General features: G+C 42.7%; 1 protein-coding gene across 1 annotated transcript in view; it reads right to left on the bottom strand.

Moving 5' to 3' along the window:
* Positions 1 to 20,703, bottom strand: part of SNX13 (sorting nexin 13) — a 1,298,295-nt gene that overhangs the window by 557,377 nt on the left and 720,215 nt on the right. The window contains 1 exon segment of the mRNA XM_044065560.1: positions 11,057 to 11,167. Within this exon segment, the coding sequence (XP_043921495.1) occupies positions 11,057 to 11,167 (111 nt within the window).

Genomic DNA, 20,703 nt, shown 5'->3' with positions numbered 1-20,703 from the left:
TTGTTAAGCATGTCATCCCAGGCAGACAGACACTGGATCCCCTTTGAATGACACCAGACATTAAGCCAATTGTTAAAGCTGATCATCTTGTCTCTATATTGTGGCATCATTCTTGGTGAAGGAAGGATACTGCTCAGGGTTAGGGTCATACCTGCCTGGGCTACATAATCAGAGAGCTCCTCTATGTCTCTTTTCATGTAGTCCAGGGAGGTACGTCTCAGGTCGTTCACACCAGCATGGACAATGACTGTGTCATATTTGTACTTGCCGTAGAGTGACCCTAGTGCTTGTGTTATGTGGCGGATTCTAGCGCCCGATAGGCAGCTTACTGTGACCCTCTCCTTGTTCAGCCTGGTGAGTGGGACGTCAGTGTGTCTGACTATGGAGTCACCTATGACAAGTATGTTTGGTGTTGTATTTGGCCTTAAGGGCTGTGACTGCTTTGCACACTGCTTTTGTGGTTTATGTGTTGCTTGTGGGGTGTCTTGAGGTAGCAGTTGTTTGGGTGTCTGCTTTGGAGGCCTCTGCTGTTTAGGTAAATTTTTACTCAGAGCCTCCGAGTATGTCTTTGTGTGTTTATGTGTTTGATTCAGTGGAGTGGTAGCATTATGTGAGGCTGGTTTTGTGGTGTGTGTAGTTGCCTTCTCCTCCTGTCTGGTCTTGCCAGTCCTGAGTTGAGAGAGCTCAGCCTCCAGTTTGGCTAAATAGCTGCATCTCTCGCAAGTATTTGTGTTATGTGGGAGGAGGAGAGGGTTGTCTGTGTACATGAGGCAGTTATAACATTGCCTCAAAATTCCCAGATTCACCAGCTGGACCAGAGAGAAGACTGACAACTGACCTTTGGACATGCTAGAATAATATTGGGAATTCCTTAATTGAAAACAAGGGCCAGTGGGGAGTGAGGGTGTAGTGCTTTTAATTTTTAGTGCTGACTTATATAATTGCTTTAGTGAGCAAGTGCCAGGTGACTTGAGTGCAATGTGTTGCAAGTAACTAAATGCAAAAACGACAATCAGTAACTTTCTTTCAAGTGAAACAAGGAAATAAGTACAGTAAGCAATGCAGATATCACTAGTGATCCACAGAAGCGCTGAGAAGTTGCGTATTAGGTGGAATTAGCTTCCAGGGAAATAACAAGCAAACAAACAACAAGCATATAAACAAAGCTAGATTCAGCAGGCCTGGATCTAGTCTATGCTAGAGCAAACAAGGTGAACCAATTTCAGTAAGATACAGTTCAAATATTCAGGCACTATAAACCTTTAACCAGAAATTCCCAGCTCAGAAGGGCAGAGTCCAGCCTCTTCTCCCACAAGAGTGCAGACCACGAACCTTCTTAATGTAAAATAACTGGCCTGAAGCCCAAGTGCCTAAACCAGAACTAATACACTTGGACACTGGGCTCTCAATCAGCAGTTCCCAACTTAGAAGGATGAAAGCTACCTGTCCTGCCACCACAGTGCTTGCCACAAACCTTCCTAATGTAAAACAACTGGTCTGAAGCCCAAGTGCTTAATCCAAAAGACTTGAATGATAGCTACACTTTAATCAAGTTACAACCAAGCAGTAATAAATACCATTGAATACTTTAGAGAATGTCTGGATTAGTGCTCAAATTACACAAACAAAGCTAGATCCAGCAGGCCCGAATCCAGTCTATGCCACAGCAAACAAGGCGCACCAACTTCAGTAAGAAACAGTTCAGATATGCATGCACTATAAGCCTTTAACCAGAAATTCCCAGCTCAGAAGGGCAGAGTCCAGCCTCTCCTCCCACAAGAGTGCAGACCACAAACCCTCTTAATGTAAAATAACTGGCTTGAAAGCCCAAGTGCTTAAACCAGAATTAATATTTACTACTTAATTTAGAATATCTTTTTAAAACTACTGCTTTTTTTCCCTTTCGCATAATAAAATGAATCATTTACAGACCAGTCAGTCTTACTCAAAAAATCTTTCTATTTCTAAGTCATCCCTTTCTCGTTAACTTCAGGTAGTTTATTTCACTGACAAAAAAGAAAGAAAAATATCTTATTGTTGCTATTTTTACTTAACTGGGCCCTTTACCTCACTCTCTCCTACAGCACAAGTTGCATTCTCTCTCTTCCTCAGCACCTATTACGCCATTGGAAAAACGCACATCTCCATACCATACCTAAAGCCCATCTGTGCACTCTGAAATTTAAATGTTTACTTCCATATCTGTAAAAAAATACACAGATACTAAAAAGCACAAAGAATTTCATGACTGCATCTGTATAATACACACAGTACTTACATTTAAAAAAAAATATCCTCTGATAGATGCTTTCTTTCCTCCAGTAATAAGCATGCACAGTAAAGAAATTGCTGTGGATATGATCTTTCCTGTTTATTTTATTATTTATTTTTATTATTTATTTAAAAAGTAATGAACTTACCATAACGTTCCATGTTTGTAGTCCATCTCGCCTATATACTTGCTGGATGGTTTCGGAGACAATATTCGGCTCCGACTCGGCCTATACTAAAGCTCGAGAGCTTTTTACTGGCTCGAGGCTAGCCCCGATCTCATGGTGCCTCACGGCAATTCCGCAGATCTAGCTTGCAAGAAAGTAATAAATACCTATCAGGTAATAACAATAAGAAAGAAGCTGTAAAAATATGGCAGGGGATTAGAAACATAATCCATTCCAGGTGGACAATAGAGAGCAAAGTCAGGCAGCCCCAAAAAGAGGTCCACTAGATCCCCCAGAAACAGGAAGGGGGTTGGAGGGAGGGACGCAAGAATATAGGCGAGATGGACTACAAACATGGAACGTTATGGTAAGTACATAACTTCTTTATGTTATGTAGTCCTATCTCGCTGTAATTCTTGCTGGATGGGACAGCGTCACTAGCACCTTTATCCCGAGTGGCTCAAGCAAAGAGACTCTTCAGCACAGTGGACCCAAAGGATGACCTGTCCCGCATGGCCAAATCCAATTTGTAATGAGTGACAAACGTATGTGGTCTTATCCAAGTAGCTGCTGCACAAATAGTATACATTGTGAGCCTAGATCTAAAGGCGCATGAAGTAGCTACAGCCCTAGTAGAGTGACCTTTAGCTTTTAAAGGTAATTGTCTACCAGCTTGTTGATAAGCAAAGGATATGCAATCCGAAAGCCACTTTGAAAGATTAATTTTTGAAACAGGTAAGCCTTTCCTTTTGTCAGAAAAGGAAACAAAAAGTTGATCAGATTTCCTGAATTCTTTGGTCCTGTGTATATAGAATCTGACTATCTTGTGGACATCTAGCTGGTGAAGTCTATACTCTGATTTATTAGAGTAGTTTGGAAAAAACACAGGTAGCTCAATGGTAGTATTCAGGTTGTGTTCTGAGCATACCTTAGGAAGAAAGGAAGGGTTTGTCCTAAGAGAGACTATCCTTGTGAAAGATAATGTAAGGAGGTTGAATAGTTAGGGCTTGAAGTTCCAAGACTCTTCTAGCCGACGTTATAGCTACCAAGAACAAGGTTTCCCATGATAATAATTTTAAAAGTCTGATGACGAGGATGGTTCAAAGGGTGCAGACATCAAAGATGAGAGGACCAAATTTAAGTCCCAGGGTTCTAAATGTTGTTTCATTGGGGGCCAAAGAAGAACAACTCATTTTAAGAAGGTTTTACAGAGGGAGTGTTGCATGACTGCATTTCCCATGAAAACAAAATGGAAATTGGAAATGGCAGCTAATTGAACTATAACTGTAGCGACTGCCGCTCCTTCATGAAAAATTGTTGTTAGGAAGAATAAAATGGATTCTAAAGGAGCTGTATATGGATCTAAGCCCCGGTTCGTAGCCCAAAGGGAAAACCTTTTCCATTTACTAGAATATAGTTTCTGAGTGGAAGGTTTATGGGATGAAATTAGGATGTGTTTGACCATTGGGGATAAGGGAATGCACCTGGCTATACGTGGAATTGGTGCAGCCATGCTGTCAATTTGAGGGTGTGGATGGAGGTGTGGAACTGTCCTGATTGATGAATCAGGAGATCAGCAGATGGACCCAGGATCCATGGTTCCTCCAAAAGGTAGGTCCACAGGAAAGGAAACCAAACTTGTGTAGGCCAGTAAGAAGCAATGAGGATCAAAGAACTCAACTGTCTTGCTTTCTGTATTACTATTGGTATGAGTGGAAAGGCATAGAGAAGTCCTGGGGGCCAACTGTGAACTAGAGCATCCCTGGGTGACATCCCCGGATGGGGAATGAGGGCAAAGTAGTTGCTGCATTTGTTCAGGTGAGTGGCAAATAGATTGCAGCAAGGCTGGCCTCATTTGTGAAAGATCTCTTTCGCAACCATTGGATTCAGGGACCACACGTGAAGCATCAGAATTGCTCAGCTAAGTCTGTCCGCTATTACGTTGGATTTTCCTGGGATATGCGTTGCTATCAGGAAGCATTGAGTATCCATCGCCCATTTCCAAACTCTTAAGGCCTCTCTGCAAAGCAGGTAAGATTTGGTTCCCTCCTTGTTTGTTTATGAACCACACGACAGACATGTCTGACTGAATCGCAATCGTTCCAGTGGGAAGGGAGCTGTGAAGTGCTTGCAACGCACATATCACCGCTCTCATCTCCAGAACACTGATGTGTAAGTGGTTCTCGTGGTTTTGCCAAGTACCTTGGACGGTCTTTCCCAGATAATGCCCCCCACCCTATCTGGGAAGTGTCCGTGGTCAAAACTGCTTTCTCTTGGAGAGGAACAAGTGGACGACCTATGACAAGTTGTTTTATGTGTAACCACCATGTCATATCCCTTTTGCATGCGTTTGTTATTAATATCTGGTGAGACAATGGAAGGTCTTGCATTGACCATTGTGCAAACAGCATCCATTGGAGAATCCCCATATGTAGACGAGCAAGAGGAACTAATAAGATGGTGGAAGCCATAGTCCCTAGGACTTGAAGGACTACTCTGGCCTGGACTCTTGTTTGTTTAATAAGGATCTGAACGCATAGAGATTCCACTCTTTCCTGTGTTAGCTTTACTGACATGATGGTCGTTTCTCTTTCTGAGCCTAGATATACAATATGCTGCGAGGGAGATGAGACTGACTTTTGCAAGTTAACAGTGATGCCTAGGCTGGCGCACAAGGATAGAGTCTCGTCCCTGGTCCTTATGAGATGATGCTTGATGGTAGCAGTGAGGAGCCAGTCATCTAGGTACAGAAACACCTGGAATTCCTGACGTCTCAGGTGAGCTGTTACTACACTACTGCCATGCATTTGGTAAACACTCTGGGGGCTGTAGTGTTCTGAACTGAAAATGGTTGGCTCCCAGCCGGAAGCGCAAGTGTCTCCTGGAGTGCCTGTCCATTCTGATGTGGTAGTACGCATCCTGGAGATCGACTGAGCACATCAGTTGTCTTTTCTGATAAAGGAAAATATCGACTGCAGAGTGACCATTCGGAACTTTGATTTTCTTACATTCTTGTTGAGCATGCTGAGATCTAGAATTGATCTGTTGTCCCTCGTCTTTTTTGGAACTAAAAAGAATCGAGAGTAAGTTCCGGATCCTACTTGCACTGCGCGGACTTCTTGGATGACTGTCTTTTGCAGCAACAAGATGACCTATGATGTTGCATGGTCTAGTTGGATGGGTAGTACGTCTGGAAGATGTTGGGGGTTCGAAAATAAAGGGAATCGGGTAACCTCTGGATATTACTGTGTGTACCCAACGATCCTGAGTGTTAGCTAGCTAGGCGATTGGGTACAGCGATATACGACCCCTAACTGCTTCCAGAAACAGACAGTCGGGCAACTCTTCAGGGTCGATGGAAGGGACGATCAGAGCTTCTCCGTCTCCCTGCTGTTGTGGACCTCCTCTGCCACAAGGGTGGCATCTTCCATTATATCCTCCCCCTCTGCCCCTGGGGGAGGGTTGACCTTGTGCCAGAGGAAAACCTTTTTGGGATTTACGGAACCACATTTTCCCTCCTGTATTACCCTTGGGATAGGGTCTGGACAGGAGAAAGAAATGGACTCCAACGGCAGATAAGGTTTTTCCTTCCTGCCTGCACCTAGTCAAAGTCTCTTTCACTTGGGGTCCAAAAAGAGATGAACCATCAAAGGGAACATTAGTGAAGGAAGAATTGAAGGATTCCGTAAAATTACAAAGACGCATCCATGAATGTCTCCTGAGGGATATTCCTGCTGTGGCTGCCCTGCTCACTCCATCTGCCGCATGTGAGATCAGCCTCATGGGGGAGTTAGCTATGGAAGCAAGGGTGGGAGAGCTGCGCAGAAACCTTGTCCATGGAACCTGGAGCTACTGAACCCTGGAGGGTATCTCCTAACTCTTTCAAGAGATCCCTCTGAAGACGAGTGAAATGAGTCAGGTAATTCAGCAATCTTAGTGCAAATGCCACTGAAGAAAAAGCCCGCTTCCCGTATCTATCCATCGTCCTGGACTCCTTGTTAGGAGGATGGATATTAGAAGACGTCTCCGATAATTCCTTCTTGGTGGCCGTTGCTACCACCGTAGCATCAATTGGAACTCCCTTGCTAAGGAAAGACTTGTCCTCGGATGCAGTCATAAATTTGTTTGGCCTCCTCGGGATGGCTTCCACTGAAACTGGAGAGGTCCATGCTTTCTGCGAAATGACCCCCAAAAGTTGGTCATAAGGTGGTGTCACATCTCGGGAGCCAAAGGCCTCAAGATACACTGATTCTTCCTCAGTAGGGTTAGAGGTCTTCCAATCACTCCTCTAAGGATTTCTAGGATGTCAGAGAAGGAGACATCGTCAGAGGGAGATCTAGGGGACCCTTCTAATTCCTCTAAATCAGTGTCTGATTTGACAGACTCAGGGGAGTCGACATGTTTCCTCTTACATAATCTCCTCCGAGGGAGATCTCGGAAGAGGGGGCGCCTCGGGCCTCTGGTTCCCTACGATGTGGGGGTGGCAGGGGGGGGGAAGAGGTTGCTGCCTGCGGGACACAGGTTCCAAAGGAATGGCTTTGGCAGAGGATAAAGCCTTCTCGACAGCTGCAAAAGCCTTTCCCCCCACTCTGAAGACCTCCGCTCTGAGGGGGAGGATGGTCGACTCCTAGCAAGAGGGAACAGCTCCGAAGCAGAAGTGGGAGCAGAGTTGAGTCGAGTCGAGGCTCCGAGAGGGAGGGTCGGTTCCGAAGAGAACCCAGGATGACTGTCCCCCTCGGAGTCGACACAAGAGCGTCGGTTCCCAAAACCATTTGCTCCAGACTGAGCCATCGAGGATAGAGTAATTGGCTCTGAGGAAACGGGCTGAATCCCCAGGGTCGAAGACAGAGGAACCCGACATAAATAGGCTCAGAGAGTGAAGCAGTCGGAGGAGTAACAGTGATCAGTACGGGGGATGGCTCCGAGACCTTTGGGTCTGGAGGGGTCAATTTTCTAGCCAGAGCTGGATCCGAAAGCAACCTCTTCACCACCCTCTCAATGTCCTCATCTGATAGGGTCCTGGAGGATCTAGTGCAGACTGAAGGAGATCACCTTCTCTCCAAAATAGGAGATTTCAAAATAGGAGATACAGTCTCGATGTCAGGCAAAATCTTCGGTACCGAAGACTATCTCGGAACCAATGGAATGGACTGCACCGAAGATGAAGCAGAGTCGGAACCGGAACTCCTTGGTTCTGATGCTTTAGACTTTTTGGTCGGCTCCGAAGTAGAGGCAGAGGATTTTTTCTTTGAAGATTTTGGAGCTGCCTGACCAAGTTTCAGCTATTCCTGGAAGGAATTGGTCATGAGACCTTTGTCAATAAGTTTTCTCTTCCTTTCCTTTAACACTCTTGTACTAAATGCGTGACAGAAGGTGCAAGGTTTCTGTAAATGGGCTTCGCCCACACAATATAAGTAACTGGTGTGGCTGTCCGTAAGAGACATTTTCTGCGCACACCTGTCACATTTTTTGAAACCCGAAGGGCAATGATCCTTGTGATCTTTATCTTTAGACATAGCTAAACACTAAAAAATAAAAGTGTAGTAAGAAGAAAAGTTTTTTTTTTTTTTAATAACATTCACACACACAGGGAGGAAAGGCCCTCTAACTTAAACAGACACTACGGCCCTCTAATTTAAACGGGCCGTACAGTCCTAAGGGGGGGAATAGGGGTTGAAACCTTTCAAAAAACAGAAGCACAATACAGAAGAAACTATTAAGATATATATGAGATAGAAAAAGGTGGTAGAAAAGGACTAAATAAGTAAAAAATCGTTTAGCCAACGAGCCAGTAAGACACAACCTCGAAGCTCTTGTGGCAAACGAGAAATGGGGAAATGCCGTGAGGCACCATGGGATAAGGGCTAGCCTCGAGCCAGTAAAAAGCTCTCGAGCTTTAGTATAGGCTGAGTCGGAGCTGAATATCGGCTCCGAACCCATCCAGCAAGAATTACGGCAAGATAGGACTACATAACATCATTTTGTTTGCCAGGATAGTCCGGCTGGAAAACAAGTGTCAGTTTTCAGCAGAGTCCTGGGGAGAAAAGCTCCATAAGTTTACAGAGTGAAAAATTTACAAAAGAGAAATTACACAGTAGAATTACAGAACAGTAGCATACAGATTTGTTGACATTACAGTAGTTTATATACAATATGAGGACATTATCCCATTTGGTTGAACATGTAAATGTATAATATATACAATGAGAGTAGATAAGAACCTTGTTGGAGCATTGCAAGATATTTCTAAATTGAACAACAGTATATATGTTTAAGATTCTATATATATATATATATATATATATATATATATATATATAATATTATATAATTATATTATTAATCATGGCCCCATTCACATACATTAATTTTACACTGTGTGCGTTTCTGTTAAGCTACAAAGTGAGAAACAAAAAGGAATGCCTTTTTATAATGACAAGCCCTGGCTGTCGCAGAACTGATGGGGGGGGGGGGGGGGGGGCACCAGCTGAACTATGCAGGCACAAGTGCTTGACGCCACAGTGGGGGAACCGGTTAGGTTATTAGATGTCTGTCCATCTCTGGGGTTTGGTATCCACACTGGCAATAATACAATCAAACTGTCGTCTACACTAATTATTTTACTGGTGATCAATGATCAAGAAATGTAGAAGTCATGCTTTTCATTTTTTATTTTCACTAGCATAAGAAAGTCAGTAACCATTACCCAAATCCACCTGCACAGAATATGGGGAAAATAATCATCTTTTGAGGAATGTATCAGATTTTTGCAATGTAGATCTCTAAAAACGAGCAGAATCATGGCAGTCAGTGGTTGAACTCACCAGTGAAGAGAAAATGCTGAATATGAAATGCTGATCACTACAAGGGGAGTCATGACAAGTTCAGTAGCAAACTGAGATGGTTTACTCAAATACCTCCCACAAACTGCCTGAAAACCTCTATTCAGTAAACATTACTCAACTTAATGCCCTTCACAGAAGCCAGTATGAAACAAGGAGAAGGACAACTGCAACACAATGGGGTCTGACCTTGTGATAAACTAACATCATGTCGTAAAGGATCAGGGAACTCTGTCTGTGACCTGCTTGTGGCTTTCATACCTATTACAGGGTTCTGAACAGCGACCTCCCCTGTATGGCATCTACTTTTCTGAAGTAAAAGCCAATACCAAAGGGCTCTGGCTGATTAAGTTTGCAGATGATTGCAAGCTAAGATTAGTCACTGAATCCCCAAATGACTTAGCCATCCCGCAGGAAGGTTTGTCTCAAATAAATAACTGGTGTCAAAACCATGGTCTGAAACTAAATGCTAAAGCAATGTATTACTGCATCCTTTGTGAAGTCATCTAACCCAGAGAAACAATACTCCCCAAAGAGTTGACCCAGTTATTCAGGATTTGGGAACGTCTTTGGACAGTGACCTCACTTTTGACCAACTTATGGCTATTGGTGTAAGAAAGTCCTTCTGTATTGCATAGCTTTTAAACAAAGGGATTGTGTCTACATCTAGGGATGTCAGCATCCCCCTTTACTCCTCCCCCCTCATTAGGCCAATCAGTGAACATAATGCCCCCTTTGGAATGCATTTGTCCAGACACATGCAACTGAATGCTCACAGAGCCACCTTACTAAAAGGATACAAGGCCTAAAGAACATGTCCTACATGGATAAAATCCAAGTTCTTTCATTATTACTCTGTATCCAACATACTGTAAGAGGCAACCTGTGTCTGGCACACGAGGCATCCTCTGACCCATTATTGATGGATTTACATCAGCAAGTCAAATGGCATAAGAAATACTCAGTATAGGGATCTAAACCTCTTCTGCAACATAAACAGAATGGTTTGGAGGGCCAGGTACATTTTGCAGAGGATACCACTGCTGTGGGACAGACTCCCAATCAACATAAGAAAGTTCATCCCTGTCCATTTTCAAGCAAAACTTAGATCTATGAATGGGAAACAAACTTTACCTTAGGAATGACCCCTGTACAACTAATGGACAGTGGCAATTCCTAAATGCTTTATACCACGCATGGATCCTTTCAAATGATCTATGTTATGATCAAAGTTATTTTCATTAAGGGTAATATACAATTATTGATCATGGGATGGGTAGGGCCAACCTATATCCAAATGGGATGGATTATTTTGAGCACAAAAAGGGAAACTGGTTAGGCTTAAAATGGCCTGCAAGGGTGGCTAGCCTAGTACTTCCCTATGAAGCTACAAAACTCATCCCTTAAACCTTCAATAAAAAAATATTCCACACATAACATGCCAGACACACACATTCTCCATATACATAATAACTTGCTTTCACTTGCAAGCAGAATAATTTTATTTCCTGATCATTCTTTCTTAAAGGTTCAAGTTTTCAGAATCAGTTTGATAATTTCTAAACCCTAAAGACAACTTCTACCTTATATGCAAAATATAGAACTGATACTCTTCCTGAAATCAAGAAAATCTATAATAGTACATTAAAAATTAAGAAATGACTTTCTAAAATGCAGCATTTTAAACAGAAAACACACACACACACACACACACACGCAACTGCATCATCCTTTTTTCCCCCAATATAAATCATAGAACTGGCAAAGGATGCTTACCTTCCGTGCAAAATCCCCTTTTCCTTTGCTGTAGGCTTTATTCTCCAGAAAATCATACAGATAATGAGCTAAAGCTGGGCAGGCACGCAACATCTCTGGATTCAACAACAACTAAAGCACAAAACAGTTAATTAAAATGATCATCAAGTTTGCATACAAGAATGATAAGCAGAAGTAAATGAAATTAGTACCATTTCCATAGAAACTGAACACAGAGCTGACCATGTCAACAATATGAACTGCCATTCTTATCACCTTCCTAATGTATTAGGTGCCCAACACAAAATAATTAGCTAAATTAAAATAAAATAAAATTAATTAAAACGAGTTGTACGTACACCTTTTTGTTATGTAAAGACATGCATATCATACATATATATGTACAAGCTTCACTTCATATCACATATACATCTATATTTAGTTTGCAAGTTAAGAGGACTGGACCACAATCATGTCCTTACATTCACTGCTGCAGTATTCTTAACATATGGGATTCCCTGCCATGGATGTCCAATCAGTCTACCAAAGACTCCTGTTGCTTTAAAGGTACACTGAACAACACCCAAACGGTCCATGCATAGCATAGGGCAGAAAGGTAACATCCATTCCTACCACAGTCAGAACTTCTTTGCCGCCAGTCCAAACTTGTGTTTTCACCATGGGTCTGTTTACCTGCATTCATTTTCTGCCAGCTGAATGCATGTTCATTCTCTAGTGACTACCTATGCCTCTTTGCTGACTTTTTTGCAGTTGCAAAAAAGTGCCCCACTGGGGTTTTTGTTTTTTCTTGTCTTATTTTGTGCTCCTTGGGATTAATGTCATCCAGGAAGGGTAAATGCCAGTGTGGGAGACAGATTCTCTATAAAGACCACCACGATAAGTGTCTTTTTTTGTCTAGGAGCTTCTCAAGACTAAATGTCTTGCTCAATTTGTCAGGCATTCATCCCAATAATGCTTCACAGTAAACTTTCTTCCTTTCCCTGTATCCTGAGAACCAGCATCTTAAACTTCAACCTCACATGGCCTTCCTGAAAACATTGGAGGGGATAAATGCATCTCCAAACACCATCATACTAGGTGACTTCAACTACCCTAATATAGACTGGGAACACTACTCAAGCCCGAACACTCTAACTCAAAGATTCCTGGAGTTCATAAACTCAAATGCCATGGAACAACTAGTCACCATCCCCACAAGAGGAGAAAACATACTTGATCTCATCATCACGAACATGGGATCAAAATGTTCAACACCGGAAGTATACCCCTCACTGGTGAGATCAGATCATAAACTAATCTCGCTGGAGGTCCTCATCCCGCCCCACCTGAAACAAAAAGACCACAGTGAAAAACTTCTCAAAAGCCAATTTCACACTTCTAAAAACTAGTGTGGTCTCCTTTAAGGCCCCTGAGCCAGTGGTAAACATTACTCAAACCGCTGAATCACTTACAAATGCCTTCTACCAGCACCTACAGGACTGCATGGATTAGGCAATCCCAAACAAAACTAAGACTCTCTGTACCAAAGGCAAGCGTCCAGTCTGGTGGACCCCAGCCATAAACAAGCTCTACAACAAAAGGAGGAAGCTACTACAAGATAGAGCAAAATCCTTGAAAGGTAAGACACCTTTGATCATTATAAGTAAAAAACTAAGAGCTCTCATAAAATCATCCAAGGCAAATTTTGAGAGAAAAATCGCCAAGGACTCTAAAGACAATCATAAGGCCTTCTTTAGCTATGTTAGAAACCTAGGAGAAAACTCCCAGATATGCTCAGAATTAGTTCAAAATGATGTGAAAATTACTGAACCTACACGCATTGCCAACATACTGGTTGACAGGTTCAGTGCAAACTTCTCCCCAAAAGGAGAGATATCTATTCCAGAGGATTGTAGCCCCCCCAAACATCTCCAACGCCCAGGTGAGAACTGCCCTCACTAAGGCAAAAACACAGCATCCATGGGACGGATGGTGTCCCGGCTGTGTGCTTCACGAACTCAACGAGGAATTAAACCCACAGTTAGGACAGCTGTTTAATCTTAGCCTCACCTCAGGATACGTACCCAAGGAGTGGCACACGGCGACTGTGGTCCCACTTCATAAGGGCGGTGCCTCCACAGACCCTGGAAATTACCGCCCCATTAGCTTGACAAGCCTCATCTGCAAAGCCATGGAGAGGATCATAATGGAACTCATAAATAAAGACATAGGAACTTGCAGACTTTGGATCCAACCCAGTTTGGCTTTGTCAAAGGCAGATCCTGCCTCTTAAACTTGGTTGACTTTTTCGAGACAGTCACCAAGGCCATTGATGAGGAAAGGCAGTCCATACAGCCTACCTCGACCTGGCAAAGGCCTTCGACACAATACCCCACTCAGGTATCATCGAAAAACTCATCAGCTTGAATGTAAACCCATACATCACAAGATGGGTTGCAAACTGGCTAAGTGACAGAACCCACAGGGTCAGAGTTGCTGGAGCCATGTCAGACTCAAAGCCTGTCACAAGTGGTGTCCCACAGGGCTCAGTCCTGGGTCCACTCTTGTTCGGCATCTACTTTTCTGAAGTACAAGCAAACACAGGAGGGTTATGGCTGACAAAGTTTGCAGATGACTGCAAACTGGGCGCCATAGTCGAAAACACATCTGACACAGATATCCTCCAGAAGGGCCTCACAGAAGCGGATAACTGGTGCCAGAGCCATGGCCTGAAGTTAAACGCCAAAAAATGCATAGTCATACCCTTCGGGAAAAACAAGGTTACCCCTAGCTACCATATAGGTGGCAATCCACTGAGCACAGAAAAGTCATCAGGGATCTGGGGACCCAGGTTGACAGTAGCCTTCGTTTGACACTCATGTTGCTAAAGTAGTTAGGAAAACCTTCTATATCGCCCAACTGATCATGAAGGGATTCACATCTAGATCAAGGGAGGTCATCGTCCCCTGTACTCATCACTCATTAGACCTATGATTGAGTACAATGCCCGTTCGAATGTATCTGACCAGACACCTGCTGCAGCTTGAAAGGCCCCAAAAGTTCCTCACCAAAAGGATAAAGGGTCTCAAAAATATGTCTTATGCTGCCCGACTGAAAGAACTCCAGCTCTATTCAGTCTCATACCGCTTGCTCAGAGGTGACCTGTGCCTGACATATAAGGCCATGTCAAACCCAGATTTGATGAATATGCTTCACCTCAAAAATCTAGATCCTCAGAACCACAAGGGCGGGAGACTTAAACCTTGACACAGTTATAAATAGAACGTGCTGGAGGGACAGATTCATCACCCAGAGACTCCCTATGCTGTGGAACAAAATCCCGGTACATGTGAGGCAGAGCACCTCTCTGGCCTTGTTCAAGAGGAATCTTGACCAATGGATGGGAGATCGCAGATATACCCCAGGGATTACTTCAGTGTCACTGCTTGACAGAGGCACAGCAAAATGATAGGCATTGTTTTTATTCAAACTAAAGGGGTGGCAAAAGCCACATAACTATGGGCTAGGCTTATAAATGCCCTTGGGCAGATAGCCTAGTATGAACCTATGAACCTATAAGATACAATTGAAGGAATCTCCTGCCCCAAGGGTCAGCAGTTGGTGAAGAAGAAGGTGAAAAAGGCAAGACCAGAATCTTACACTATACAGCCTTGCCTCTGTCGAGTGTTTCTCCAGAGGATGTTTGCAAACCTGGAGGCTTAACTGGCTGTGCTGTCTGCTTTCTCTGGCGCGACCATGCTGGAGACTGCTGAGGATCCAGCTGCCAGCGCATCTGAACAGGCTTTGCAGGTGTCCTTCTCGGGTGTTCAGTGGGGAACCACGGTTAATTTTTTTCCTCGAGGGGTCCAGGGCAGTTTCTCAGTTTTTAGATGGGGAAGAATTTCCTATTATGGTTCTTGACTGTCGTCCTGGGTCTCAGCCCTCTCAATTTTTTTTTTTTTTTTTTTTTTTTTTTTTTTTTTTTTTTTTTAGAGGTGATGTTCCCTTAAAAAAGGAACAAACTTAAACATGTTTCTTCTGCTCCTAGGGATCCATAACGTGACTGGCAGGCCTTTATTTGGGGGTTATTTACTGATTTAATGTCCTTAAAGCCTCCTCAAGGGGTTTCTGTCCCTGCTCATCCATGGTCCTCTACACCCCTTAAAAGGCCTAGAGAACAGGATTCTTCCGAGGATGAGTTAGACTTTTGATGACAAGTCCCTGACTTATTCTACTCAGATTCCTCCTCCTTTGGACTATGGGTCAGAGGAGGAGGAATCTATTAGTCCTGATGTTTCTTTTGAGAAAATTTCCTTTGGAGACATGCGCTCTAGGATGAAGAATTTTTTTTTTTTTTTTAAAGTGGGATTGTGCTCAGGTATCTGATATCCACAAGAGGTACTATGACTTGCTGCAGTTCGAGTTTCCTAAGCCTGCAGCTAATCCTCCTGTTTTGGCTGCTTTTGCTGGATGCTCTTTCCAATGCCTGTCATGCGCCTGATTCTCTGCCTCTGCTCCCAAGAAACATGACAGGTTTTATTGGGTGCTTGAGTATTGTTATTTTTTATATAAATGTTCTGCTGCTGACTCCTCTGCAGTGTCTCTAGCTTCTAATAGGCTGTCCCTATTGTTTCCCTCACACAAGTTATTGCCTTCTGACAAGGACAGCAGAACTATGAAAAGGCTGGGTAAGAAGGTTTATACTACTGCTATCCTAACTTTTAGAGCTATTAATTATCAGACCCATATGTCTAGGTATGTGTTTGGCTCTTCTTTCTTAGCCTTGTCAACTTATTTCTGATTTTCCTGTCTCTGAGGGTAAAACTACTCTTCTTTCCTTGCTAGGGCCTTCCTTTCAAGTTGTTTGTCATTCTTTAAATGTTATGATGCGGTGGATGCCTCTTCTACGGCTGCTGTTTTTGGTTCAGTTATGCAGAGGTATTCTTGGCTTAGACCTCAACCTCTACCTGATAACATTAAAGCTAAGTTGATGGACATTCCCTCTGGATTCTAAGCTTTTTGGATGGGGAAGCTGCTGCTGGTTTAAGTCCTTTCGGGATAAGGGTAAGGCCTTACAGGAGCTTTAACATCTGCTTGTTTCTGCTGTGCCTAAATTTCAGAGAAATTACCCCTTTGAAGCCTGCCTTTGTTTGTAGGCAATCATGCCCTTCTACTAAAGGTTAGAAGAGTGGCAAACAGGCTCCTCCTGCTAAGGTTACTCAGTTTACAGGGACTCCGAAGCCTTCCTTTCCAGACAAGCCAGGTGTTGTATGACTATCCGTCCCTTTCCAGTCACATTCCTCTTTCTCTTCACCTTTCTCTTTGGCTTTAGATCATTCAGGACTCAGGTTCCGTCACCCATTCGTCAGGGGTAATTCATTGTGTGAAAATTCCATCTTCCTTTTACCAGCATTCCCTGTGCCTCCTGTGGAACAACTAGCCTTTTTCCCAACGTTTCTTCAAAATCTCTTGAGTGAGGGTACTACTCAAGAGGGGCCTGTATCCCAAAGGAGGAAACGGTTCTACTCTAGACTGTTTCTAGTACCCAGGAAAGTGGGCACTTGAAGACCTGTCCTACAACTCTCTCATCTAAATACTTAAAAGTGCATCCTCCTTTCAGATGTTGTCCCTTCAGATTCTGTTTCCTCTCATGCTTCCTCAGGCCTAAAAGGTGTCTCTGCGTCTCGAGGATGCTTATCTCCATATTCTGACCAACCTCTTTTCAGGAAGTTTTTGCATTTCTGTTACTTCCTGCCATTTTCAGTTCTCAGCTTTGCCCTTTGGCCTTTCTACTGCACCACAGGTGCTCACCAAATACCTATAAGGGTCATTTGCATATATCCCATGTGCCTCTGATACAAGAGGTTTAAGAGGTCACTCAGAGGAAGTTCTAGCTTGGCTGGAGTTTTTATTTAGTTTTTACTGATTGTTTTTTTCTGTGTGACCTTCTTACTCTTTGTTTTACCTTCTTCAGAGTCTGGGATTCGCTATAAATTTCAAAAAGTCTTCTCTGACTTTCTGGACTGCAGAATTCAGATGGTGTAAATGCTGGCTTCCCTGCCCCCTTCAAAGGCCTTAACTCACATTTCTATCTTTCACTCTTCTTTAATTGGCTTCCATTACTGCCAGGGAGTTTCTGAGAACTCTGGGTTTCATGTCATCCACCACTCCAGTGTTCCCTCTGGCAAACTTCACATGAGAAAGATTCAGTGGTTTCTGATGTCAGTATGGCTTCAACATGCGCATCCTCTAGACTCTGTAGTGCCTCTTCTTTCTTATCTCAAACAGAAACTTCATTGGTGGATTCAGCAGTTATCTCTTAATACAGGGATCCATTTTCATTCCCCCCTCTTCCCTCCAAGCAATTGTTCACAGATACTTCAGACATGGGATAGGGGGGGCAACATTTGGCTCCCTAAATGTTCAGGGCATGCGGTCGGCTCATCAGTAGAAGGAGCACATCAATGTCAAACAGATGAGAGCTCTTCTGCTGGCTCTTCAGTCCTTTTATCTTCTTTTCATTCTAGGGCCTCTCAAAGTTTTCACAGACAATACCACAGTGATGTGGTATATCAACAAACAGGAAGGAAAGAGATCTTATCTACTTTGCCAGCTGGCACTTTTGGTATGGGATCCTGATTCCAACCATCAAGTGACACTTCAGGCAGTTTATATCCCTTCTCATCAGAACATTGTGGCAGGCACTCTGAGCAGGTCCTTAACTCAGTCCCATGAATGGATACTTCACAGGGATGTGTTTCCGGACATTATCCACAACTGGGGTACTCGTCAAGTGGATCTTTTTGCCTCCCCTCTGAACAGACAACTTCTTCTGTTTTGTGGCAGAGTCTCAGGTCCTCTGATGTGGAAGGTGGATGCCCTCTCATTTTCTTGGAAGGGGATGGTTCTTTATGCATTCCCTCCCCTTCCTCACATTTTGAAAGTCCTGTTCAAAATTCAACAGGATGCTCCCAAAATCTTGTTGGTGATTTCCTTTTGGATATGACAGCACGGGTTCTCTCTTCTGCATTTAGCCAGCAGCAATCCTCACAAGTTACTTTACAGGGAGGAGGATGGCTGTACTCTCAAGACAAGGGGTCTCATCCATCCCCACCTGTCCATGCTTCAACTGACACTGTGGGTGATAGGATTTTGATTCCTCAGACACCTTTTTCTATGGACATGGTGCACGTCCTGCAGGAGGCCAGGAAACCTACTACTAGGAAATCCTGCTTATCCAAATGGAAGAGGCTTTCTATTTGGTGTCTCTCTCATAACCTGGGCTCACTTACTGTGGATGTTCTTTTGGATGTCTCTTATTTGTGTGAGTTGCTCAATGATGGTTTGAGCCTATTCTTCTATTAAGGCCCACTTACCTATCTCTGTTTGTCTGCTTTTTTCTCATCCTTTAGCTTCTAGCTTTGAGGTGAAACAATTTATTAAAGGTGTCTTTAATATTTGACTTCCCAGGAAACCTGTTCCTCCTCCCTGGGATCTTAATTTTATTTTGGAGAAGATGACTCCTTTTGAGACAGCTGCTTCAACTTCCTTGCAACATTGTTCCTAGACAACTATTATTTTGTTAGCTCTTACTTCTGCCAGACGGGTATCCGAGTTACAAGCCCTCATGGTCTTGTCCTCCTTTTTTGATCTTTCATGAGGACAGGTGGTTAATGAGTCTATTAATCTACCTACTTTTTTTTTCTTTCTTTCTACTCTTTTTTTTACTTGAGAAGATGCACCCCCCCCCCCTGGGGTCTAACTCAATACTTAGACTGTCATGCTCTGAAGTAGGATAACCTTTAAAAGCTGGAACATTTCAACATAAATCTCTTTTAGGTTAGAAGCTTTTCATTTTCTGAAGGATTCTGTTTCATGCAATACATCCTAGGTTGTGATGGAAAAACAACTCAGCACTCTGCTGCCTCTCAAATTTTGGTAATCTGGCCCTTGCAACCAAATCATATACAATGAGTTCCAAGGTCGTATCAAACTGAAACTCATTTCCTATATAAAAGCTTGAAAATAAGGGTAAACACTTATTTCTTCTGGATCCATGATAATCAGTGTCCCCAAAATTCCTCAGACTAGTAACTGCCTGTTGAACTCTTCCCTGCTTTAATCTAAATTGTAGCAGCCTCCTGGCTTGTTTCCCCAGGGCCTAAGGATATGCCATGGCCCACTCCACACACATTTCTTCCTCCACCCTCGTCATCAGTCCAGACGTATCTGGCAGTATATTTAACGATGAATCACCTCCCAGTTCCTAAAGTAGGAACTAACAATATCCCATAATCCACCTCTATCTAGTCTGCCAATCTCTACATTTGTTGCTTCAAATAAAACACATTTAGTTGTTTTACAATGCTAGACTGATTGATTTCCCACCAAATTCTGATTAGCACACAGTCTACAGGGTTCTCTTCAACTAATCATTCAATACCTTTAAGTGTGGCCAAGGGCTCTCAGTCTTGATCCTTAAAACAAATGCTTCTGCTGTCCATGGGGAACAAGGCACACCACGCATACCTCTAGACATAATTTCATGATCTGAGAAAGGACAATGAAGTATGGAAACATTCTACAGCAATGAACAAGGGCTAGAGGTCAACCAGTAATCTAGTCATTTCCCTGGTATAGCAAAGGTAACTCCTTGGTCATCAGGGTATTTTAATCCCCATATACGAATGCACAAAGCAGCAATGCACTGTTGCAGAGATTTTTTTTCTAAGATATTTACTAAATCACTACACTTTAATTTGTAGTGTGAAATTACATACATTTATTCAAAAGAAAAAAAGATAACTCCTTCTCGTTAATGTTTTTATTCCTTTTAGTATCATAAACAGGTTAGGCATATTTTTATTTACCAGACATAAAGTTCCGAACGATTAATAAAGTTGAAGAAATTTATTTGGGAGGTTAAGAGTAAAATGAAATAAGCCATTTCTTGGTTTATAGTTACTGATCTGAAAGGGTTCTTTAAAGCTTCAGAGTTAAGGCTCATAAAATCTGAAATTAATGCGGAAAAGAATGTTGATGTGGGGGGTTCAAAAGAAGAGAGACTAGGATTTTGGAAAAGTGTCCTTAAGGAGAACAACAATCATACAGAATATGCTATTCATAAACAGGTAGAAAGTATTCTAAGGTAATGAAGTCAAATGAGGCTAAGCAGAAGTTTGGACTGCTGGTTAGAGACTGCCTTCACTGTCTGAGACTGATAACAGAGTATAGGCAAAGAAAATGGGATAGAGGTGAAAGAACAGCTTTGACAGACATTTTGAATGACACTAGAACAGAAGCTGATGTTAAAGGGATAGTTTAGTAGGGTCTCTCAAATATTGCAGAGTAACTAAAAGACGAGTTTAGAACAGACTGGGAAAAGAGAAGGGAAAAGCAATTTACAAAAGAACAACAGAAAAATTTGAAAGGTTCCATTACATATAATAAAGTCCAGAAGAGTTATATTTTTAAAATTAAGTAGTTGCATATGCACTTTTATACCTCAGGTGAACATCAGACAGGGAAAAATTGGGTCAGTTGGAGCATGTTAATTTTTGAACAAACTTTTCTATAGTTTCTTACCACATATCCTTAGCTGCCATAACATAACTCGTTCTATCCATGCAGTAAAATACTTTGTTATTATTGGCCCCATAAATACTGGT

This window comes from Protopterus annectens, chromosome 3.part0, assembly GCF_019279795.1.
Source record: "Protopterus annectens isolate FY-2018-M chromosome 3.part0, PAN1.0, whole genome shotgun sequence".
Classification (NCBI taxonomy): Eukaryota; Metazoa; Chordata; order Ceratodontiformes; family Protopteridae; genus Protopterus; species Protopterus annectens.
This window is presented reverse-complemented; position numbering and strand designations above follow the sequence as displayed.